Source organism: Stegostoma tigrinum, chromosome 23, assembly GCF_030684315.1.
Source record: "Stegostoma tigrinum isolate sSteTig4 chromosome 23, sSteTig4.hap1, whole genome shotgun sequence".
NCBI classification, from domain to species: Eukaryota; Metazoa; Chordata; class Chondrichthyes; order Orectolobiformes; family Stegostomatidae; genus Stegostoma; species Stegostoma tigrinum.
The window spans coordinates 18,209,900-18,235,360 of record NC_081376.1 but is presented as its reverse complement, the minus strand read 5'-3'; the positions used below and the strand labels follow the sequence as shown (position 1 = coordinate 18,235,360).

Sequence of the window (25,461 nt, the reverse complement as noted above, 5' to 3'; positions counted from 1 at the left end):
CACTGTATAGAAAGTGAGATAATCTTAAAGGGCTCAATCTTAGACTGTTCATCCTTGTTTTCAAATCCCTGCCTGGTTTCAGCCTCCCCATCTCCACAGCTTCCAGTTTTGGTGTTCTACAAATTCTTGACTTTGATCAAATACTGTTGGTGACCGTGCCATCAGCTATCTAGGCCCCAAAGTTTGAAATTCCTTCCCTAAATACCTCTGGCATTCTGCTGTCCTGTTAAGGATCCCCCTAATTCTATTTGACTAATCTTTTAGTCGCTGTCTTGATAACTACTGATGTGGCTTGGTATCACATTTTGTCTGATAATATTCTTTTGAACTGATTTAAACTATTTTTCCACATTAGAGTGGTATTTAAAGGCAGGTGTTGGCCTCTTCAATGTTGAAGAACAGTGTTTGTCTCATTATTATTCAAAGTGGCATCGTGATGATGCCACTAGTAAACCAAAGGCCCAGGCTAATGCTCAGATGGTGGAATTTAAATTCAAATCTTTGTAATTGTGGACTTAAAAATTAATGTCAATAATGGTGACCATAATGTTACTAGAAACTGTTCGAGGACACTTACTTCTTTCAGTGAAGGAAAACTGTTGTCCTTACCCAGTCTGTCCTACTTGTGATCCCAGACCCACTTTTGACCTTTCGAAGTGCCTGACAAAACAATCAGTTCAAAGGCAAGGAGGAATGGGCATGGGCAATGCTCACGTCCTATAACAGAATAAGGAATAGAATAAAGCTTGGGAAAAAAGGTTCTGTCAGTGATACCTGTGTAAATGTAATGGCTTATTGTTTCATTTTTCTTTTTGCCTTCCCATGAGCCAAATTTTATTAAACGTATTCCACCTATAATCTTTAGTTTGCCTCTTGGGCTCACCAGAGTTTATGAAAGGAGAGATTCTAGCCACATTGGTGTGTCTTGCACATCCTAATTTAATCCTTTGTGTAATGATTCACTGCCTGTCTGTCTGCTAGTTGACCCGCCCAGCTCAGGACCTGCTGATGTCAGTCTGCACCAACTGTTCTACACATGCGACAGAGGACATGGAGGTTATGTCGAATCTCATCAAAATCCGCCTGAAGCCTAAGGTGTTGCTGAACCATTACATGCTGTGCATTAAGTGAGTAATTGAACTACCAGCTGTCCTGTTAACTCTACCTAGAAGGGATTAGGAAGTTAGACAGGCCACAGAGGCCAAAGGGAAGCAATCTTAGAACTCAAGAAGATGTTTCTATTCAAAATCAGGGTGCCACAGATATAACATTGTCACTAAAAAAATTCAGTAGGGAATTCAAGATAAACCTTTTTACCCAGTGAGTATCAAGCATGAGGTGTTCACTACTGCAGTGGGTTATTAAGTTGAATAGAGGAAGCGACAGAAGTACATGAAGGAGAAAGAAATAGATGTGTATGTTCATAGGATTCGACGATGAGGTAAATGGAAACTCATATGGAGCATGGACAAGTTGAGCCAAAAGGCCGCCTTCAATGTTGTATATTCTTTTAATAAACCTTAATTTTAAAAATATTTTCTACATTCTGCAATTTCTATCACACACTTAACTTCAGTTTGAATTGATGTACAATCCTGCTCTGTGTGCAATATGCATTGGTGGTTACTAATGATGAGACTAATGTCTTGGTTTGGTCCTGGATGGTGACTTTGTATGCAGAGACCAAGGCAATATCTCAATCTTAGAACACGTTGGAGGTTCTGTTCGTGGGTACTGTTCAATCTTAGTTATGCCTTTAGCAGTAACTGAAGCAGTCATTGTGAACCCATTAAAATTTCCTACAGCAATATATAAGAGGATGCTAAACACCATCCCTTTGGGGCTGGAATACAGGCCAGTAAAACGTATGGACAACACAGCACACAGACATATCACTGCACCAACTACTTCCTCAACAGATTGCTGTTAATGCTGAAATATGTGATTGTGTTAGACCATACTAAAGTGGAGTAGTTAGCAAGTAGAAATTAATTTTGTTAAGGGAATGTAAATACTGGTTAAAAATCATATAACACATAAAGAAGCAAGAATTATCTAGTTAGTCCAGATTTTCTGCTCTTTGCCTTGCAGTTTTACACTTCCCATAATTAGCCAATTCTCTTTTGAAAGTTATTATTGAATATATTTTCACCACCCCAGAGTGTTGTGTTGCAGATCATATGTTATTGATTTTATTTCTATGTTAATCATGTTAATCGGTGCCTTGGTTTAATCCTTTGATCTTGTGATTTGCTGACAGGGAATTGCTGAATGCGCATCGGGATAACTTGGGGACACTGGTAAAGTTTGTGATCTTTAATGAACTGTCAAATGCACGAAACCCAAACAACATGCAGATTCTTTATACTGTGTTGCAGCACAACTCTGAACTAGCCCCCAAGGTAAGCCTTGCATGAACCTTCAATGTGTAGTCAATTGTGATGGATCTCAAAGTTCAAAACATAAGGCAACATTTCTGCCAAAGCAAATATATTATCCACATACTAATTGCACAATTTTGTAAACAATAAAATAATGTCTTAGATCAAAACAGTTGGAAAATGAGTTGCTTTCCTCCAGCAACTGGTTTGCGAGCAGTGGCCCTAGAACTGGTGTCAGCTGATAAGTGAAGGGACTGTGTCATGGTCATAATACAGAGCCACCACTGATTGTACAACTCATTTCTTGGCAACATCAGAACATGGAAAACTCTAGAATTCCCAGAGTAATTATAATGTGGGACTTGGGAGTTATTGAGTCAAAAAGCATAGATACATTTAGCATGAAGTTAGAGGAACATGAGGGAGAAAGAAATATAGAAACTACTGATAAGATTGAATGAAGCATGGATGAAGGAGGCTTGTGTGGTACCTAAACTAATTGGCTCATTGACCTGTTTCTGTACTGTATAGATTCTAACAATCTCATTCCTATATAAACAAAATACAAGGAAGTAAATCGTCCATGTTCATTATCTGGTGGCCCCACCTCTGTCCTTGTAACTCCCACATGAATGGCACTGAAGTTTGCTGTAACTATTTCTCTGAGTTTGGGATGATCCACTATTGTTTTAAACAATTCTGTAACTGTGTATTTGTTGGCTGGTCAATGATAGGCTGCACGTGATTTGCTTGTACAGGTTTGTGCAGAAGCTTGGTTGTCTTTGTCCTAAGGTTGCTCTCTGTGTTTCCTTTTATTAGTATCTGGCCATGGTGTTCCAGGACTTGCTCACTAATAAAGATGACTACCTTCGTGCATCTCGAGCATTGCTGCGGGAAATTATTAAACAAACTAAACACGAGATCAACTTTCCATCCTTCTGTTTGGGTCTGATGCAAGAACGGAAGGAGCAGACATATCTAGAAATGGAGTTTAAGGTGCGTGCTGGTTTGTAGTGCAGGTATGTAGTACAGGATGAAATGGGGGCTAATTATGTTCTGACTCTGTCTGTTAGGGAAAATCATTCAGCAGAACCCAGCGGTGCAAAAATACACAATCTTCTCTTTGTTAGATTTTATCCTTTGCATTCCTCCTTTGCGATGCTGCCATACAGCTCAATTACATTCCTCTCAAAATCTCAGTCAAGTGGCCATTCTTTGGATGGCAGCCAGCATCAGCCACTGACAAGTTACTCCCACCACCAGCTATGATCAGCTATAATGTCTGTCGGCCCTCTTGGTGAAGACAGTAAAGATTTGCAATATTCTGTGATCAGATTGAATGGTGGAACAGGCTCAAAAATCTGAACGGTCTGTTCTAGTGTTTGTATGTGTCGCTCAGAATTACATCAGCTAGCAATTTGGTGAGCTGTTTTTATAGCAAACTTATTTTGTTTCTATATAAACAATACAGTTCTGCATCAGTGTTAGATCTCATTGTTCGGCAATATAGGGGGAGCACCAGGATTGTGGTGATCCACAGATACAGGCGTTTTTCAGTGTTTTGGTTAGCACAACTCCAAGCGGCAGCAAGGAGGATGACCAATAGAAGAGTAGAATCAACAGCACTTTTGTCCCCATCCCATTTGATAACCTGTCATCATTTTATAGAGTGACATTGGCCGAGTCTGTGGAGAGTCTGCATAACTGGATTCTGAGTTCAGGTTTTTTGGTGCAGGAGTCCACAAGGAATCATGATGAGCAAAGAACAAATGAGTGCAGAAATGACTCATGAATGCTACAAAAAAGCAGAAGATTGTGCTCATTTGATTTTTCTTTTTCATATTATTTGCATGAGAAGACAAATGCCTTTTGCAGCACAGCATGCTCACTTACTTTCTTGGTTGTATAGGAACGCTTTGTGATTCAGGTGACAGACCTGCTGACCCTGTCGATGATGTTGGGGATTACAGCTCAAGTGAAGGAAGCGGGGCTTGCCTGGGACAAAGGCGAGAAGAAAAGTAAGAACTGACATTGGACGGCTTGTTTCTGGGAATTGTGCTCTTGGGCACGTCCAACAAACTATCTTACTCAGAGATTGGTCATGGAAAAGTGCATTGATACATTGCCTTTCACAACCTCAGGAATTTTTTTTACAATCAGTAAAGTAGTTTTGAAGTGTGGCAGTGTTATAATGCAGTGAATGTACCAGCCAATTTTCACCCACAAAAATTGTTAAGATGACAACAGATTAATCTGTTTTCATGATGTTTGTTAGTACTATGGTGTAAAATGTTTTCAGGGTGTTCCACAAACTACATTCTTATTGACTTCACGGTTTAAATTGTATTAACTTCAAGGAGCCAGAGCAGAAAGCATAAAGGCTGTGTTATTTAACTCATCCTGTATGGAATTGGACAGCCAGATGGATGTTTTATTAATATCCATTGTCTGGATTTTCAGTTCCGACATTCTCACTGATGAAGCAAATGTAGCGTAGTCGGTTTGCATTTAATCTATTAAAAAAAAAGTTGGCTCAGTGCATCCTGACTCAGAAAAATGTGGGCTCGGGTCCTAGGCTGAAGACTTGAATATATAATATGGTTGGAATATTGGAGAAGTTTTGAATTGTCCACAGGTGCTGTTCTGTTTTTGGCTGAGACAATAAACTGGGGCCCCATGGAGTCATACAGCACTAAAGAAGCCATTTGGATCATTGAATCTGTGCAAACCCATGTATACTAATCCCACTTTCAAAACTTGGCCCACAGCCTCGAGTGCTTTGACATTCCAAGTGTTCATCCATCTACTTTTTAAAAGTCATGATGTTTCCTCCTTCTACTACCCTATCAGGCAGTGCATTCCAGATCCCCAGCACCCTCTGGGTGAAAAACCCTACCTGCAAATCCCCTGTAAACATCCTGCAAGTATATTCCTTCTTTACATACTTATGGAAGCTTTTAGAACTACTTTGTATCCTTTGTCCTCCTTTGCTGAAATCCGGACTGCTTCCAATCACCAGGTCTGCTGCTATTTTGGCCAATTTTGTATGCCCTTTCCTTGGATCTAATATGTTCCTTAATTTCCTCTGTTAGCCACATTCAGAACACTTTTTCTGGGGTTTTTTTGCTGGACAGGAATGAACAACTTTTGCAGTTCATCCATGCACACTTTAAATGTTTGCTATTGCCTATTTATGATAGCCTGCTTGCATCTCATATCATTGTACTTTTCATTGTTTAGGTTCAAATCCCCTCTTGTGTCGGTATGGAAGATCCTTTTCCCTCATTTAGAAGGGAAGCATGTCAGTTCTTGCTGGAATTATGATCTTTATTTCTCCCTCATCTGAAAACTTATGACCTTTTTTCCAAATAACCTGTTCAGAGATGTTATTACACATCTGTGGACCAGGTGGGTCTTGAACCCAGCCCTCCTGGTCCAGGGGTAGGGACACTACACTGCACCACAAGAAGGCCCATGAAAACTTATAGAAAACAGATTATCTGATTGTAATCACATTGCTATTTGTGCAATTTGTTATGTTTAAATTGACTGCTGTGTTCCCTACATTATAACAGCAATCATGCGTCAGAAAATATTTCATTTGGCTGGAAGTGCTTTGGAGCACCTTGAGGTTGTGGAAGGTGTTATATAAATGCGAGTAATAGTAGCCAGAGATATCAATAGATTAATACTAATAGAATCTATATAGACCCTGCAAGACTCCATGGAATTTCTTCTCAGTAACTCAAAGATAAAAAGCTTAGAGACGCATGATTACAGATATACTTTTAAATGAAATGGATTGAATTATTCTGATGGTGTTTTCCTTATTAAAGTTGTTTGATCCCCCAATAGTGTGTGAATTAACTGCCATTAAATTTTGTGTTCCTATGGGGAACCCAGTGTTAACAACTCTATATTAATGCAATAAATGAGAATCATGTTGCTGTCAGAAGCCTTTACAGAACAGTGAGAGATGATGAACGCAAGTGTATTACACACTGCACTTTAAACTCAGGGCAGCATATGACGTGTTATCTGCCTATACCCCCAGCTGATTCTGCACTTGATATCTTTACTTATTTTGAAGCTATTTTTACCACAGCGTATCTGTACTGAAAAAGTTATAGAAACCTGATTTGGTTAAGTTCAGCACAGATGGGTCTGAATGCCTATTTCCATTCCTTTACTGCCCTAACATGAAAATTTAGTAATACAGGCCTTGGAACTCTCAGCATTTACTTATACTTGCATCGGTTGACTTCTACTTAAGGTAATAGGTCAAATGGTTAGTTGGCTTACTCTAAAATACTACTTGATCTTGATTGTTTGTCAGTTTATTTGCCAATACAAATGAGCAACTTTGATAGTAATGCTTATTTTAATCCAGGGAAATAGAATTAATGTGGTTGGTCAACTATATTGCTGTTGAATGGCAGAGTAGACTTTGGGTCTCCTCTTGTATCTTATGTTCTTAACTGCTTTGAGAAATCTAGTCAATGTATGTGTAAATGATACTTGTGCTCTCTCTCTCTCTCTCTCTCACACACACACACACACACACACACACACACACACTCACATACTGTTTGTCTTTCCACTTCTTTTGGATTGCAGACCTGGAAGCACTCCGAGCGTTTCAGACTCAGATTGCAACTATTCAGCGCGATGCTGTCTGGTGGCTGCACACTGTGGTTCCCACCATCTGCAAGCTAAACCCTAAAGATTACATCCATTGGTATGTGCACTGATATTCAGATCTACTTCAATGTAGCGTGGAGTACTTGCAAAACCACTGCTCCAACTGTAGTTCTTAATTAAAACATTACAGCCGGTAAATTTGCCTGTAATGTCAGCATTTGACCCAGACATTGTGATTCCTTCCTGAGTAAAATGCATTATTATTATGGCATAACAGGTATTTATTATTAGTGTGGCAAGTAAAGCTTTAGCTAGACTCATTTCAAATGTTATCTCTGTTTAGAAGTAGTGTCACCATTGGCACCTTTTCTATTGATACCTTCTTAAACGAAACACTTTTTAAAAATCATCTTTGTCACTCCCTCAAAAAAAATCAATCAAGGTTTGGAAACGTGACCTCCCCTGCACAAAGCCATGCAGTCTGCCGCTAATAAGTCCATTATCTTATTTAATGTAAATAAATCCTGTCTTAAGAATTTTCGGTAATAATTTCCCTGCCAGTGATGTAAAGCTCAGTGACCTGTGATTTCCCAAATTATCACTGTTGTCCTTTTAGGCAAAGGAACAAAATGAGCTGTTATTCAGTCCTCTGGGACCTTGTCTCTGTCAAGAGAGGATACAAAGATTTTGTACAAGGTCTCAGCAATTTCCTCACCTGCCTAAATCACTATTCTGGGTTGGACCCCATCAGGTCCTGGGGACTTGCCTATCTCAAAACACCCAATACCACCATCATTTTGATATCAATATGCCCTATAAAATCAACATACCACTCCAGACTCACCATCCAACACGTCGTTCTCCTTTGTGAATTCTGATGCAAAGTATTCGTTAAGGACCTCATCCACTTCCTCTGGCTCCACACATAAATTCCCTCCTTTGTCTTTAAGTGGACCTACTGTTTCCCAAGCTACCCTCTTGCTCCTTGTAAATGTATGAAACGCCTTAGGATTTTCCTTAATCTTGATTTCCAAGGTCATTTCATTGCCCCTTTTAGCCTTGTTAACTCTTTGTGTAAGTTCTTTCCTGCTTTCTTTATGGTCATCGAAGGGTCTGTCTGGCTTCAGTTTCCTAAGCCTTACGTATGCTTCCTTTTTCTTTCTGACTAAGCTGTCTCTTTTCATCCAAGTTTCCAGAATCTTGCCATTGTTATCTTTATTTTCACAGGAATATGCTGGTCCTGAACTCTAATTGACTGACCTCTAAAAGATTCCCACATGAGTTTACCCTCAAACAGCTGCCCCTAATCTACATTTCCCCAGATCCTGCCTAATATTGTGGTAGTTACCCTCCCCACAGTTTAGTAGCTTCACCTGAGGCCTACTCTCATCCTTATCCGTAAATAACTCAAAATGTACAGAATTATGGTCACTGTTCCCAAAATGCTCCCCCTTTCCACTGAAACTTTGATGACTTGGCTGGGCTCATTCCCTCGTAACCGATCGAATATGGTCCCTTCCCCAGTTGGACTATTTACATATTACTTCTCGCACCTCACACATCCTCCCTCAACCATCCAAGTCCCTGGTGCTAAGGGAAATCCAGCAAAATGTGGGAAGTTAAAATCACCCACCACAAGTTTTCACATTTTTCCACACTCTGCCCACGTATCTGTTCCTCTAATGTCTGCTAGCTGTAGAGGACCTGTAGCACAATCCCATAAAAGTGATTAAGTGATTACTCTTCCTATTGCTGAACTCTACCCAAATGGCCTCGCTAGAATGAGCTCTCCATGGCAACCTCCCTCAGTCAGTTGTGATATTGACCCTTATCAATAATGCAACTCACCCACCTCTTGTATCCTTCTCCATCACAATCAAAACATCGAAATCTTGGAAAATTAAGCTGCTAGTCTTGTCCCTCTCAACTAATTCTCTGTAATATCAGCAACATCATAGTTAGATATATTAATTCAAGCTCTAAGTTCATCTGCTTTACCTGTTGTACTTGTTGCATTAAAACAAATACATTTCAAGATGCCAGTCCTGCCATGTTCATTAACCTCTTTCGGTTAGCCTTACTGGCTTTAGTCTCTAAATGCTCAGCCATTTCACTTGATGACTTACTTCTCTGGTTCCCATCCACCTGCCATACTAGTTTTAACCCTCCTGGGTGACACCAGTAAAACTCACTGTACGGGTTCCACCAGCCCTGGAAGACATCCCAATGATCCACATATTGGAAGCCTTCACTCCTACACCAGATGTTTAGCCGTATATTTAGCTGTACTGTCTTTTTATTCCTAGTCTTGCTGGCATGTGTTTTAGTAATCCTGAAATTACAACCCTATTTTAAAAGGAAGTTGTACCCAGTAATATTGCTAATATTTTATATATCAAGTTTGAATCTAAATGAAATAGAATTAGGTTTATTGTCACATTTGCTCAAAACCAGGGATACTTGAACATAGTGAAAAGTGTACAAAGTTGCCATTTCCAGCACCATCTTAAGTACTAAGGTGCCTAGGTACAAAATTTTAAATAGAAATTAGAAAAATAAAGAAATAAAATTCAAGTTCAGCAGTACAGTCTTTCTAAAGCAGAGAAAGGGAGGTAAAAAGTAGACGAAGTTGGAGCAGATAGGTCTACGCTGGGCTTCATCTCAAGGCCAGAAGCCAGCGCTGGGCTTCACCTCGAGGTCGCACTGGCTCAGCTCACTGCCACCGACGCCATCCGAGGACAGGAGTTAAGTAGAAAGAGGGAATAAAATGAAAAGAGAAGAAATGAAGAAAAGAATTGGATGGAGCAGAGGAGCTCCTGTTCAGGAGCCCTACTCGGCTGCTATCTTGGAAAATCTTGGAAGGCTAATGAAGAGGGCTATTCTGAACAGCAAATCATTTTGACATTCTGCAACTATATTTGAATTACAGAATTAGTGGCATTTTCATACCCTCACGTGTCATAGGTTTTCATTTTCATTACCACATGAACGTCATGAGCCACAATTGTGGAGAATCTAAATAAGCATTTCAGGGGTTGGAAAGAACAGAATTATACGATGATAAGGTTAGATAAAAAGTGGTGGATGGAGGCATGTGAGAAACCAGGTTACTTTATTTCTTAACCGGTACAAACAGATGACCTTGAAAGGTACATCAGTTTTATTTGCATTACTTAGTTTATTGTGGAGGGAGTAGAGACTCCTTATCTTCTCCATTCTTACGTGAAGTAGCCCAAGCCAGAATACCCTAGAGTCATTTGCCAACCTGTTGGGATGTGTTGGTGTTAAACAATACTTGCTGATCCTTTATCAATATTGTCTCAGTTGGTTCAGTTTCACTTTTTGGTTCAAAAATAAGCTTGACAACCATTCAGGATAAAGCAGCCCATTTGATTGGCACCATTTCCAGAAGCACCCACTCCCTCCAACACCAATGCTCAGCAGCAGAAGTGTGTACTATCTACAAGATGTACTGCTGAAATTTACTAAAGATCCCTAGAGAGCATCTTCGAAATTCATGAATTCTTCCATCCAGGAAGACAAGATGTATAGGAACACAACCACCTGCAGGGTTCCCTCCAAGTTACTGACTGTCTTGACTTGGAAATGTATTGCTGTTCCTTCATTGTCACTGGTTCAAAATCCTGGAATTCCCTCCCTAAGGGCATCATGGATCAATTACAGAGCATGGACTATAGTGATTCAAGGAAGCAGCTTACCGCCATCGTCTCAAGGACAGCTAGGGACGGGCAATAAATGCTGTCCAGCCAAACACCCCACGAGTGAACAAAAAAGAATTTTGGTTCAAAATCCATCTTACAAAGACTGGTTGACACTTCTGTCGAAGCACTGAGAAAGTTCAGCACTCTTGGAGGTGGTGTCTTTGGGATAAGACATTAAACCAAGAGCCTGTCAGCTCTCTCAGACGGATGTAAAGATGCCATGACACGACTCTAATGAAGAGTAGGAAAGCTCTATCTAGTGACATGGCTAATAATTATTGCTCTGAAAATAAAACGGATTTTCTGTTTATCACTGTTGTTTGAAGCACCTTGCTCTCTACAAATCAAATTTGTGTTTCCAATCAGAACTACATTAGAAAAATACTTATTCCACTGTAAAGTGTTTTGGGATGTTAGGAGGTTGTGAAGTACACTACAGAAATGCAAGTTCTTTGCCTTGAAAGTTTAAATGAACTACAGTTGGTAGGCCAGGCTGCATTAAATTCTGTGCCTGTTTTTAAGCAAAATTACAACTAACTATCCTTCTTCTTACAGTTTGCACAAGGTGCTCTTCACTGAACAACCTGAGACATACTACAAATGGGATAACTGGCCTCCAGAGAGTGACAGAAAGTAAGCACATTACTTTTAACAAGTGAATAGGACACTGATAGAGCACAAACGGCATTCTTACTCATATTGTGCAATAATGTAAAACATCTTAAAACTTTTCATTGGCTTAATTGTTGCTCTGTAACTTCAAGGCTGAGGAAATAAATCTTTGCTTATTACTAGCTTCAGTTTTCCTGAGGAGACTTCACACCAATTTGAAGACAGTTCACGTTTTGACAGTGATTACAAATGGCACCACAACTGCTGAAATTATGTACAGTATTCCAAAACAGTCCACAACGTTCTAAATCGAAACTAATTTCCCTCTCACCCCATGCTAATAGATTCTTTTGCAAAATTTCGGGTTCCGGATATGCAGCTTCATCAAAAATTAAGGGCCTGTATCCTATCTGTGTACTAAGTTTTGTTGAAACCCATCAATTAGGTTTTTTTAGATATGGTATTAACAGACAAACGGACAACAAATATGAACAAAAACATTACCACTTCTCACCTTCAATTACAAAGGTATTTACCTATGTTCTCCACTTAGGCTACGTTGCAAGGTACATTCTCAACATGCTGCTGAATCATTTCCAACATCTATTTATGACTTTAGTTACCAGTTAAAAGGCAAGATTTTGGGTCCAGCCCTGCCCACAGTAATGAACGCCAGAATGGTACAGTGAGGATTCAGTACTCCAAGTAAAACGGAAACAGAAACAGAAGCCAACAAATGCCCAGATGGGATCAGACTCCTTGGTGGTGCTTTCTAGAGGTTTAGTTTTTCTTCAGCATAACGAAACTGGCACGCTGCATCCTGTTCATTTCCATACAGCCCATCATTTAAACTGTGTATAGACAACAACAAATTGAATTAAATTTTTTATTTATGTAGATAAATTGGGTTTAATCCCTGTTTTTTTTGTCGGGGTGTTTAGACTTCGTTCATCTGGGGAAGCTGGATTTGTTCTCTTCAGTGGCAAAAATCAAGAGGATGCTTAGTGGTGATGTCATATTCTGAGGAGTTTGGAAAAGCAAATGGGGAGAAATTCTGGGACAAACTGTAATCAGAGAGTACAGATTTAAGATAATTGGAAAAAGTTTCAGTGGGAAATGAGGAGAAATTGTTTTATGCAGTGAGTTATGATCTCAAATGCACTGCCTGAAATGGTAGTGGAAGATGCTTCAGTAATAACTTTCAGAGGGAATTACATAAATAATTGAAAAAGAAGGATTTGCATGATAATGAGGAATAGTAGAGCTACTGGGTCTCATTGGATAGCACAATAGGCTGAACAACCACCTTCTGTTCTCTATTTCCTGAGGAAATCCAAGCACAAATACAATAAACACTAAAAAATACACCACAGCTTGAGATTTTATTTCTAGAAGGATAAAATTGAATAGCAGTGAAGTTGTATTAAATTGAAGCATGGTTATAACACACTTAGTGCAGTTCCAGTCTCCATATTCTAAAAATAATATAGAAATGGGGAGGACACAGATGAGATTTACAAAGATGATACCACTCATACCTATAGATATCAAGAAAAGACAGGCAGGCTGAGTCTCTTCCCTTGTGAAATAAAAGGCTTATTGTGACAAATAATAGTGGCATTTAAAATTACGCGTGAATTTGATACACAGTTAGAGTGGATAAAGAAAGCCCTCTCTTATGAGAAAGAACATAACTAGGCCATCGATAAAAGATAGTGACCAAGAAATCCTGGAGAGAATTCTGAAGAAGCTTCTATGTCCAAAGTATGGGGAGCAGTTAAAGTGAATAATATAGTTTCATTTAAGGGGAAGGTGAACAGACGTATAAATGAGAAATGAGTAAAAGGGTCTGATGAAAAATTTTAATGAGGAAAGATGGAAGGAAGCTTCAGAGAACTGGATGGACCGAATAGCATTTTTGTGTGGCATGTGTCCTATGTAATCCAATGCAATTTTTTTCATCTCTCAGTTTTTTTCTGCGATTGTGCTCAGAGGTGCCACTCCTGGAGGACACACTGATGCGAATCCTTGTCATTGGTTTGTCGCGGGATCTGTCACTGGGGCCGGCCGATGCCATGGAACTAGCTGACCATCTAGTGAAACGTGCTGCGTCAGTGCAGGCTGACGGTAAGATGACCATGTGATTGAGGCTGGCTGGCTGGCTTTTATCACTTGTCTCTAGTGTGAGAGTAGAGAAGAAAGTAGTGAGCTTTCTTTCTTAGCAGACTGCAGTTAGTTTGAGGATTGCATTCTTCAACAACCAGTCCAGAATAGGATACTCCCCCAACCCCCTCACCTTTAAGGACAATGTAAATGATGTTCCCATACACCTATCTTTAAGTTCCCCTCCAAATTGCACATCATCCCAGCTTGTATGTATCTCACTGTCCATCATGATCACTGGATCAAACTCATGGAACTCCCTGCCTAGTGGAGGATTACAGTGATTCAAGAGGAAGATACAAAGCTATTGTTTTCTCGGGGACAACTAAGAAAGGGTAATAAATAGCAACCCTACCAGTGAAACCCATACGTCTGGACACACCCACACGCACGTGCACACGCACACATGGTCAAGCACAGTGTAAACAACTCTTGTGGCGCAGTGATGGCGCCTTCCTTACGACGGTGCCAGCTTCCTTAAGTGCCTTACTCCTGCTCGATCATTCAATTGGTTTAACTCCGTGTAAACATATGTGATTTATTTCAAATGCCAAGGTGTGATCTGAAGCTGCAACAGTTGAAGACTACCTAAGCAATAGCATTTTATAACACGTCAATGTACAGTGCAGGAGCAGAGTGGTAGAACAGTTGTGGCTGTTTTGGATATTGCATGAGAACTACAACCAGTGAATTTGTGGCAAATGTGACAATTTACAGCAGGCCATTTGACTCAACTGGTCTGTGCTGATGTTTGCACTTTACATGAGTCTCCTTCTACCCATTTGTATTGAAACCTGCCGAATTCACCTTCTATTCCTTTCCCTATGTGGCCGTCTAATCTCACCTTAAATGTATTTATGCTATTTCCTGTTTGTATTCATTAAATAACCTAAAGCAGTCAGTAATTAATTGCTAGAATTTAATTTTCTGCATGATTTAGACAGATACATGTTAAAATATTTGCTCATCCATTTTACTTGTACTCAATCCTTGGAATCTTCAATCATCAGAGGATAAGATTCTTTGTACCTACCGTATCATTTGTCATTTTAAACACCTTGACCTGCTCATACCTCAACCAATTGGACTAAAGGAAATGCAAACCTTTTTTGTTAATGTAAACTCTCCTGAAAATAAAGACCCTAAGTAAGTATGTATGCATTAGTAAAGAGTTTGTTTTAATAAGTAAGTAGTTATGATGTATTATGTGATTTGACCTGATATTATCAGTCTGGCAAGTGATTGCACAGATGCAGACGTAAAGCATAGTGATAACCAAATGAGTAAAAACACTACCCTCGCTCCCAATACTTGTTTCTCCAATTATAAATGCTTTTCAGTACCTGATGTGCGCTTGCTTCCTTAAGTGCCTTACTCTTGCTCGATCATTCAATTGGTTTAACTCCTTGTGAATATATTTGATTTCTTTATTTTAAAAAAATCCTGTCCAGATACATAACAATACATCTCTGCAGTAGGCACTTAAACACAGACCTTCTGGCCCAGAGACATCACTGCACAAGAGTTGTTTATGCTGTGTGTGTGCGAGTGTGTGTGCGCGCGTGTATGTGTATAGCAGTAAGCTGATTTGTGAAGCATTTGTCTGCCAGAGGTGCTAAAATCAAACCATGCACAACAGTAACCCACTGAGTAATTTCATAAGCCTCTGTGCCAATATTGCTGTCTCTAGTTATAAATGAACCTCATTACAATCAGCATCCTTGACAAATGTAACGATCTATGTGCTTGTGTAAGGGTGTTTTTAAAATGAGAATGCTAAAATAGCACAAAACACTAGATATGCATAGCAAATCTTTCTCCATTTGAAGTAGAGAAGCCTAACTCCTGAAATATTTTCAGCTTTCCAGTGAATGGTTCCTTCTGGCAATAATACCCCAAAACTTTCCCCATTTGTTTCCACATTAATTTGTTTCTATATCGTTTACAAGCAAGACATGAGATTTCTCCAGTTATTTCATTGTTTCTCTTTCAGACCTGGAAGTTCTTCATGTGGAGAGGATTCAGTTGATTGATGCAGTTCTGAACTTGTGTACTTACCACCATCCTGAAAATATTCAACTGCCTCCAGGGTTTGTCCACTGTCTAGTCATCTCATTCTGAGAAAGCTGGTTTAGTTGACTTTCAAAATCTAGATGTCAAAATGGTTATGAGGGAATTAACCACAATTATAATAACTTTGCACCTAGAAAATAGATTGATGTATTTTAACTGCATGTGACAGTCTTAGTGTCACATAGGCGTATGTGGAAACTTACCACAAAGAAGGAGACAATTCAGCTTGATCTGTCTGTGAACAGGTTATGACAAAGGGGGTCACTGGATTCGAAATCTTAACTCAACAGATGTTGCCAAACTTACTGTATTTCTCCAACAGTTTTTATATCCTAGATTGATACCTGGAATGACCAGTTTAGGTTAGATTGATTGGCCATGCTAAGTTGCCCCACAGTGTTTAGGGATGTATAGATTAGGTGTGTTATAAGGGATGGGACCGGGTGGCATGCTCTGAGGGTCGGTGTGGACTTGTTGGACCGAATGGCCTGTTTCCATACTGTAAGGATTCAAAAAAAATTTCTATTATCTTGTGTGGGTAGGTTGGACAGGTTGGGTTTGGTATCACTGGAGTTTAGAAGACTTGAGGGCTGACATGATTAAAGTGTATAAGATCCTGAATGCTGTTGACAAGGTGGATGTGGTAAGGACATTTTGTCTCCTGGGTTCACCATTTTACAATGGGGGGGCGTGGTCACCCTTTACACTGAGATGAAAAGAAATTGTTTCCTCCTTGGAAGGTTTTTGATTTTGGAACTCTGCCTCAGAAGGCAGTGGAGACAGATTCAGAATAAATTCTTGTTAGGCAATGGAATCAGAGTTATCAGGAGTAGATCAGAATATTGAATACAAAATGTAAACAAAATCAAACTGAATGGCAGAATAGCCTCGAGGGCCTGAATGGTCTACTTTAACCCTACTTCATTCGTTCATGTGAATGTATGATGCGTAACGTACATAGAATACATTACCTGAAATGTACCATGTACACTCTGCAACAAATATGACATAATCATACATGATATACATACATATGTATGCTTGATATAGGCATCTCTCTATTATATATCAGGAGTTCCCAATTGTTTTCCTACTGGGACCCCATTCAAAGCTGAAACATTGTTGTGACCCCCTCAGTGAGAACTACAAGAGCATGTGGGGATATAGGCAGACCAGTAAGAATGGTTGAGTGGACAAACCTGTAAAGGCTGGAGTGGAGGTGAATGGTCCTGTAAGGGTGCATGGGAGGGTGAACTTCAGAAAATTATGGGGACATTTCATGAGTTGTTTTAAAAGCATGTAAAACATTCTGTTTTACTGCTGCAGGTGCCAGGATTTGATTTCACTTGTTTAGGAGCCATGCACAATTTGAAGATGATGCAAAGATTTAAAGCTTGCGACCCTGTCTGATCTTGACCGCCTCATTCTCATTCTGGAAATCCCGTTTATATATATATAATATTATATGGAAGAATATGTAGAATACTACGCATCAGAGCAGTAATGTCCAGATTCAGTTAATGCTTATAGTTCGCTTAAATATCTTGGTGTGTAACCTGAGCCTTTGAATATCCTCCCCAAGAATTATAACTTAGCTGTATAAATTATACCCCTTCTAATATGCAGGAAAAGGCACATCAGTCTTGCTACGTTACTGCACCCATTTTAGTTATTGTTAATACCCACTTATGTTGTTTTATGTGAAAGGGCTTTTATTTTTTATATTCTAGGTATCAGCCACCCGCTCTGGCTATTTCATCCCTGTACTGGAAGGCTTGGCTTCTGCTGTTAGTTGTAAATGCCTTTAATCCACAAAATATTGGTGAGTTTCCAGACGAACCACAGTTGCTACTTCCTAAAACATGGTCAGCTCTTGTTTATCTGTGCTGCTTGTCTGATGTAGTTGCAAGTGCAAACACCGTCAGCGTTTCTCATATAGTTCATTTAGGCTTCTTTGCATTTAGCTTTGCAAATTGGTGATTTTTATGAGAGGATGTGAGTTATTCCACCTTGTGGTATTGTGTTAGTAGCACAAACCCAAAAGCTTCAGGCTTAAATTTCAGCCAGTGGCAAGCCTTAGGAGGTCACACAATCTTTAGGAACAGTATCATGCTCGGCATCACTCCTGGGTACTGATGACACCTGCAGTAATGGACAGTGCTTTTTAGTAAGGTCAGAATCTGACTCAGCTGTGACACACTGTGCAGCTAAATACTTTGCCATTGCTTACTGCCTTGTCTGTACAGCTAACAGTAGCTTCACGATTATGCTGAGGAACTGGATGCAACTGGAAGTGTTAGTTTTCAATATAAATGTGAAGCGAAACAGAAAATAATTGCAGACCATCTGGAGTCGTTAGATAGTCCAGTACTAGTGCGGATAAAGCAAGGCTTATAAAGGGAGAATAGATGCATCACTCATTGATATCATCTTGTATAGAAAAAGATTTGACAAGGTTATAAGTACCCCTTTCAAGAAGTGCATTGAAGGAAAAAGTGATTCTAAGCAGAGTCATGTGATGTTAAAACACAAAAATTTTTATTGCTACTGTTAAACTGAATACTATAATAAATAATCAATGACTATACTTTAATTGTGAGATTACAACTAAACAAAATTACTGAAGAAATGTTAGTTTCCAGTTATTGTACAATTTCTTGTCTGCAGGTTTGGCTGCATGGGAAGGGTACCCCACTCTGAAAATGCTGATGGAAATGGTGATGACAAAGTGAGTGATTTTAACATGGAATCAAGCCTCATAGGGAGGGAGTTGATCCATGTCCATCTTTTCCTGAGGTGACGTTGGTCAGCCAGTTATCAGAAGCAGTCCAAAGCAAGCTGCTTCTTTAAGGTGATGGAATGGAAATATATGTCATTCTACACTCTTATGTCGCATCATCAGCGCACGATCTTCTCCGTTCACTGTTTGTAGGTAAACTGTAAACCACCTTTACATAGGTCTGTTAATGATTTTGATACATGCAGAGCGTGATTGAAATTCTCCCTCATATTATTAAGCATGTAGTTATAACTGTCCTTTCATACCCTTAGAAAGTGAACTGCAAAGTAACTTACTCCATTCTATATGGCTTGAAAAGACAATGATGCAAGACTGCTTTAAAGGCAGCTTCTCACCCCATAAGCTTGACACCTTATGTAGGCTGACTTCTGTGCAATGACACACCAGGTTTTGAAAGTTTCAAGTTTTACATCTGGAGTAACATGTTTGCTGCTGAGAAGCTTCTTTTGAAAGGTAACAATTTTGTCAGATCATTACTGTGATATAATCACAGGCTCATTGATATTGGCAGAGGCATAGAAACAAGTTCACTTCCTACTCCCTGAATTGGTAACACAAAAATGTACTTAATCGCAATGTCTCAATATGTTTGGTCCCAGTGTTGGCTTGTTCTCACTTTTCTGTTCAGTCTGCATCCATCAGAACACATAATTTTTTATAAGACACAGAATTCAATTAGCCAGTTTTAACTACCTGCTGCTGGGAGTGTCCTCTTTTTGTATCATCCATTGTCCTCAGTGCTACAGAAATCAAGAAACACACCATGTGGTAAAAGCACTTGATGGTAAAGTGCCCATAGGAGATAGGAAACTGAAAGCATTAATTTAAAAAGGAGAAACTGAAAAATTACGAAAAAATGTTGGGAAAATGCAGCAAGTCAATCAACAAGACAAAAAAAAAGGGTTACAATGGTCTCAGTTGCTTATTCTCTACTGGAATCCCTGCTGATTTGAGGAACATGTGTGTCTGAAGTGAGTCCACCTGCCTTTTCTCTCTAAAGATGCTGACTGACCTGTTGAATATTTCTGTCAATTTCCCAGCTCTCTCGGAAGGTGGATGGCGGTTAGTGTGCTGCATGAGCAACAGCACAGGCCAAATAGCATGCTTCTATGTTTATATGATGTTCTGTACCTACTTTGGTAGGAAGAATCAAAAAGTAGTCCGTTATTTAAATGGAAAGAGCTCCAGAAAAGTGCAGCATGGATAGATCTGGGTGCTCTTTACTATGAAAAGTAAAAGGTGTGGGTGCAACAAGTAATTTAAAAGGCAAAAGGGACGTTGGATTTTACTGCTATAATTTAAAAATAGGCAAGTCTTGTTGCAGCTGAAGAAGGTGTTGGTGAACATAGAACATAGAACAGTACAGCACAGAATAGGCCCTTCAGCCCACAATGTTGTGCCAACTATTGATCCTCATGTATGCACCCTCAAATTTCTGTGACCATATGCATGTCCAGCAGTCTCTTAAATGACCCCAATGACCTTGCTTCCACAACTGCTGCTGGCAACGCATTCCATGCTCTCACAACTTTCTGTGTAAAGAACCCGCCTCTGACATTCCCTCTATACTTTCCTCCAACCAGCTTAAAACTATGACTCCTCGTGCTAGCCATTTCTGCCCTGGGAAATAGTCTCTGGCTATCAACTCTATCTATGCCTCTCATTATCTTGTATACCTCAATTAGGTCCCCTCTCCTCCTCCTTTTCTCCAATGAAAAGAGTCCGAGCTCAGTCAACCTCTCTTCATAAGATAAGCCCTCCAGTCCAGGCAGCATCCTGGTAAACCTCCTCTGAACCCTCTCCAAAGCATCCACATCTTTCCTATAATAGGGCGACCAGAACTGGACGCAATATTCCAAGTGCGGTCTAACCAAAGTTTTATAGAGCTGCAACAAGATCTCACGACTCTTAAACTCAATCCCCCTGTTAATGAAAGCCAAAACACCATATGCTTTCTTAACAACCCTGTCCACTTGGGTGGCCATTTTAAGGGATCTATGTATCTGCACACCAAGATCCCTCTGTTCCTCCACACTGCCAAGAATCCTATCCTTAATCCTGTACTCAGCTTTCAAATTCGACCTTCCAAAATGCATCACCTCGCATTTATCCAGGTTGAACTCCATCTGCCACCTCTCAGCCCATCTCTGCATCCTGTCAATGTCCCGCTGCAGCCTACAACAGCCCTCTATACTGTCAACGACACCTCCGACCTTTGTGTCGTCTGCAAACTTGCTGACCCATCCTTCAATCCCCTCATCCAAGTCATTTATAAAAATTACAAACAGTAGAGGCCTAAGGACAGAGCCCTGCGGAACCCCACTCAACACTGACTTCCAGGCAGAATATTTTCCTTCTACTACCACTCGCTGTCTTCTGTTGGCCAGCCAATTCTGTATCCAGGCAGCTAAGTTCCTCTGTATCCCATTCCTCCTGACCTTCTGAATGAGCCTACCATGGGGAACCTTATCAAATGCCTTACTGAAGTCCATATACACCACATCCACAGCTCGACCCTCATCAACTTTTCTAGTCACATCCTCAAAAAACTCGATAAGGTTTGTGAGGCATGACCTACCCCTCACAAAGCCGTGTTGACTGTATTTGATCAAGCCATGCTCTTCCAGATGGTCATAAATCCTATAATTTAAAAATAGGCAAGTCTTGTTGCAGCTGAAGAAGGTGTTGGTGAGACTGCACCTGGGCTAGTTTGTGCATCTTTGGTCCTGTATTTAAATAATTATGTACTGGTATTGGAAGCAATTTGAAAGAGTTTCACTAGATTGGTTCCTAGGGTGGAGAAGTTGACTTATTAAGGGCGGCTCAATGTTAAGAGCTTTATTTATTACAGTTTTCAAAAATGAGTGGTGGTCTTATTGAAACAACTAAGATTCTGAGGCTGCTTGACAGGGTAGGTGATGAGATTATTTTTCTACTTGTGGTGAATTTCGAACTTGGGACATACTTAGAGAATAAGAGAACACTCATTCAAAACAGATGTGATGGAATTTCTTCTCTCTGAGGGTGATTAATGTCAGGAATCTTCTACCCAAATGGCTGTGGAGGCTAGGTCAATGAAAGTATGGACATTGGAGGTAGGTAGGTCTTTTGAAATATCAAGGAGCTGAGCGCTATGAGAAGTTAAGGCCTGAAGTGGATCAGTCATGATATTATAGAATGGTAGGCAGAATAGTCTGCTGTTATTCCAGTTTCTTATGTTCCTACATGGTCTACGTAACTTGAGCAATTTAAATGACATAAGCTACTGGAACTTTATTCTATCTTTGTACTAAAATGACTTACTACGCTCTCCAACAACTTATCAGACCTCAAACACTCACCTGCACAATTCTGAAACTCACAAGGACATCACAGTGGTATTTGGGAAAGGGTGAATGATGGTATAGTTGTGATGCTTCAATATTCTTGATCTATTTCCAGCAACTTCTCATACCCACAATGTACTGTGACTGATGAAGAGACCCGAAATGATATGATCAGTCGGGAGCTGCAGATGTCGCAGAGAGAGAAACAGGAGATCTTGGCCTTTGAGAGTCATCTGGCTGCTGCATCGACAAAACAAACCATCACTGAGAGCAATAGTTTACTATTGTCACAACTGACCAGCCTTGATCCACAGTGAGTGTCTGGTTGTGAGTGCCAACATTGACCATTCTTTAATGAGAGTGAGCATGCAATTTCCTTCTAATGGTGTTGTTCTATGCTAGTATACATGTATCAAAATGTTTCAGCACCTAGTTGATGTGTATGAGTTCCAGCAAGTGATTTGATCTTGCTGGGTCAAGTAAAATCACAGCCAGGCCCAATTCTAACAGCCAAATCAGTACATTCCCTAGCAGAAGATAAAAAATATAAATTCAAATAGACAACTCTGGTCATTTTTTTCCCCTTCCCTCCCTAATCCAGTCTACTGAGAACAATTGTTACAATACATCTGTTGAAACAAAATGCATCTCCCCATTTGCCCCAGCTGGGAAGCATCCAGTCTGGACCATTAGTGTCAGGTATTTATACATTATGGGAGAGCAAAATAAAAATGTTCAAGGACGATAAAACTAACAAGGCATAACTAGCAAAAACATTTGAGTTTGCTAGGGTTATTTTCTCAGGGGAGGTGTACTATAACTGGGTTCCTAATAGCAAAATACCAAATATTGGAGATACTGGAAAATCTGAAATATAAATAGAAAATGTTATGTATGGATAGAAGAAATGAAGTCATTTGGAGGAAGCTTGTCAGGAGAACTAGCATGTATGTGACAAAAGGTTGCTGGATTCAAAACATTAACTCTGTTTACTCTCCACAAATGCCGTCAGATCTGCTGAGTTTCTCCAGCAGTTTCTGTTTTTGTTTCAGATTTTCAGCATCGACTGTTTCTTTATTTAATTTTTGTTTTATTGTACTAACATAGATATGTTGGGCTGAATTGCTTGTTTATGTGCAGTGTATTCTGTGAAAACTTCAGGACCCAAACATGATCCATTCCTATAATCTCAGGAGTGATATTTCAGAAAACCTTTGAGTCTGGTGGACTAAGAGGGCATGAGTGAGCCTTTGTGACTGTGAATTTATCATCTTTCAGTTTAATGACCTTTTGCCACCCTGTCTTTAAGGGGACCTCCTCGCCGACCACCTCCACAAGTTCTCGAGCAGTTGAAAAGCTTGAATCAGTCACTTCGTCTTGGCCATCTGCTATGCCGGAGTCGCCATCCTGATTTCCTGTTAAACATTATTCAGAGACAGGTGAGTGTACTGCATTGGTTTGAAACAGGTGCCATTTATTGTTGGGAAGAACTTGGATTTATATCTCACCTTCCACCATCTCAGGACTCGTCAAAACACTTTACAGTAAATGAAGTATGGTTACTATTAGAAAGTCAGAAATGTGGTAGCTTTTGATTAACTCAAGAAAGCAGCAGAAAAGTAGCTTATTTTAGATGGTAATGATGTGAGGCTGGTGCTGACATACACACTGAGTCACAGACAAAGGACATGAAATTTCTATCACATATTGTGCAATCTTGGGATGTTCCAAAACGTTTCACAACCATTGAAGTACTCTTGAAGGGCACATTGCAACACTTGATATTCAGCTCCACTTCCGTCCATGGATTTGAATGAGGTTGTGTATGTAGGTGGGGGTCAATCTATTTGTGCTTCCCCTGAATTTCTATCCCAGAACACCAGTGCCTAATAAAGGCATGGTAGTTTGATCATGGCATTAGATATGGGCAGATGCAATGTATGGAGCTGAAGCTGGTGAATTTATTCTATTGCTTCAGAATGCAGCATGTCAGACATTTCCTTGAAATATTTCCAGATTATTAAGATATTTCCAGTTTATGTCTATACACATTGGAACTCTGGGAAGTAAGTTACTGAAAATCCAGGACAATCATAGCCATGAAAAAGTAGGAAGTCAGTTTAACTTTGTACTTGAACTTTTGAAGGTGTTCTGCATCTCTGGAGGAAATGTTACATTTCTCTAACACAGGGGGGTTTGTGGTGATAGAAAACTGTTTTTGTTAACCCAGTTAAGGTGGAGTAAAACTGTGGTAACAGGTTACAGAACCATGCCTCGCAGTTGTACTACGCGTGAATATGCCTCACTTGTTGCAATATGGGTTATGTATTTTATAGAATCATAGGACAGAATCATTGAATTCTACGGCATAGATCGAGACCATTCCACCCATTGCACCTGTACCAGTTCTTGAAAAGCATGATCCATTAATCCTTCTTCCACATTTCTCTTTTTCTTTCTCTATTCTCTTGAGTGTTTTTCTTTTTCAAGTATCTTTCCAGGTCTGTTTGAAAGTTGTTGTTAGGTTTGTTTCCACCTTTTAACACTGTGCACTTCCTATTATTGCTGCATCTAGAGCCACAAGTGATGGTCTCAGGATAAAGGATAAGCCTTTGAGGACTGAGATGAGTTTTCTTTCCCCTGAGCTAGTGAATCTTGACAATTTCTTACCCCAGAGTGCTGTCGAGGCTCAATCATTGCATATGTGCAGACAGAGATTGATAGATTTCTGGATAATAAAGACATTAAGGGATATGGAGATCCTGCAAGAAAATGATAGTGAGATAGCCATGATCTAGTTGAATGGCAGTGCAGGTTTGAGAGACCAAATGGCCTACTCCTGTTGCCATGTGTAAATAAAAAATCTAGCATCTTCCCTGGAATTTTTAACCAATTATCTGTACCCTGTTGGTTGCTAACCCTCTGGTTCTGTCAATAAGTTCTGTCAATTATCATGCAATCATATTTAAAATACTATTGGAAAGTTAAAATTCTATTGATTATTTGAGATATTTATTCCTGCTTTCCTCCCTTTCAGGCCTCGTCTCAGTCCATGCCCTGGTTAGCAGATCTAGTGCAATCGAGTGAAGGATCCTTGGATGTGCTGCCGGTCCAGTGTCTGTGTGAATTTCTGCTCCATGATGCAGCCGATGAAGTGACTTCAACAGAAGAGGAAGATGAGAGTGAGAGCAAAGAGCAGAGAGCCAAGAAGCGACAGGTGAGGCTGTAGGTGTAAAAGTGGGTCAGCCATAATAGCACATTATTACTGAGGAAGTATAGACTTGCATTTACACAATGCCATTCATGATGTTAGGCTAATGCTTCCCAAACATTTTCCTCCCAGTTGTGAGGCCAGTTTATTTGAAAGTCAGCGTGACCCCAGATTGTGGTTGGAGCGGGACATTGGGTAGTTGTTGAATGGAGGCAAATGGTTTTATCTGCAATCTTTTTGAAGACTCTGGGATCTCACAGATATAAATGATGTGCACAAGTTTTATGGAGCCTCTGTACCCAATCCCAGGGCTATGTTGACATTTGCCATTATTTACATTCGCAATCACAATTCCATTATGAGCATCCAAGGCAATTTACACTTAACCAATCACAGTGATGCACTGAATAGCCAATCAGGGCACTGAAAGAATAATTGATCAGTGTGGCAAAATATTTGTCTGACTGGATTTTGCTCTCAAGTGTGTGGAGTGGAAATTGAACACGTGACCTGAATTGGAAGCTGAAGGAAG

The 25,461-nt window shown here is 39.9% G+C and overlaps 1 protein-coding gene across 2 annotated transcripts in view; it reads left to right on the top strand.

Annotated features, from left to right (window-relative positions):
- Positions 1 to 25,461, top strand: part of ints1 (integrator complex subunit 1) — a 107,825-nt gene that overhangs the window by 19,887 nt on the left and 62,477 nt on the right. For both annotated transcript variants that reach the window (XM_048552169.2, XM_059653933.1), the window contains exons 9-21: positions 982 to 1,127; positions 2,261 to 2,402; positions 3,201 to 3,377; positions 4,291 to 4,399; positions 6,999 to 7,119; positions 11,300 to 11,377; positions 13,326 to 13,483; positions 15,513 to 15,609; positions 17,323 to 17,414; positions 18,260 to 18,320; positions 21,834 to 22,031; positions 23,028 to 23,157; positions 24,756 to 24,935. In XM_048552169.2, coding sequence (XP_048408126.1) covers positions 982 to 1,127; positions 2,261 to 2,402; positions 3,201 to 3,377; positions 4,291 to 4,399; positions 6,999 to 7,119; positions 11,300 to 11,377; positions 13,326 to 13,483; positions 15,513 to 15,609; positions 17,323 to 17,414; positions 18,260 to 18,320; positions 21,834 to 22,031; positions 23,028 to 23,157; positions 24,756 to 24,935 — 1,689 coding nt within the window. The remainder of the gene's footprint in view (positions 1 to 981; positions 1,128 to 2,260; positions 2,403 to 3,200; positions 3,378 to 4,290; positions 4,400 to 6,998; positions 7,120 to 11,299; positions 11,378 to 13,325; positions 13,484 to 15,512; positions 15,610 to 17,322; positions 17,415 to 18,259; positions 18,321 to 21,833; positions 22,032 to 23,027; positions 23,158 to 24,755; positions 24,936 to 25,461) is intronic.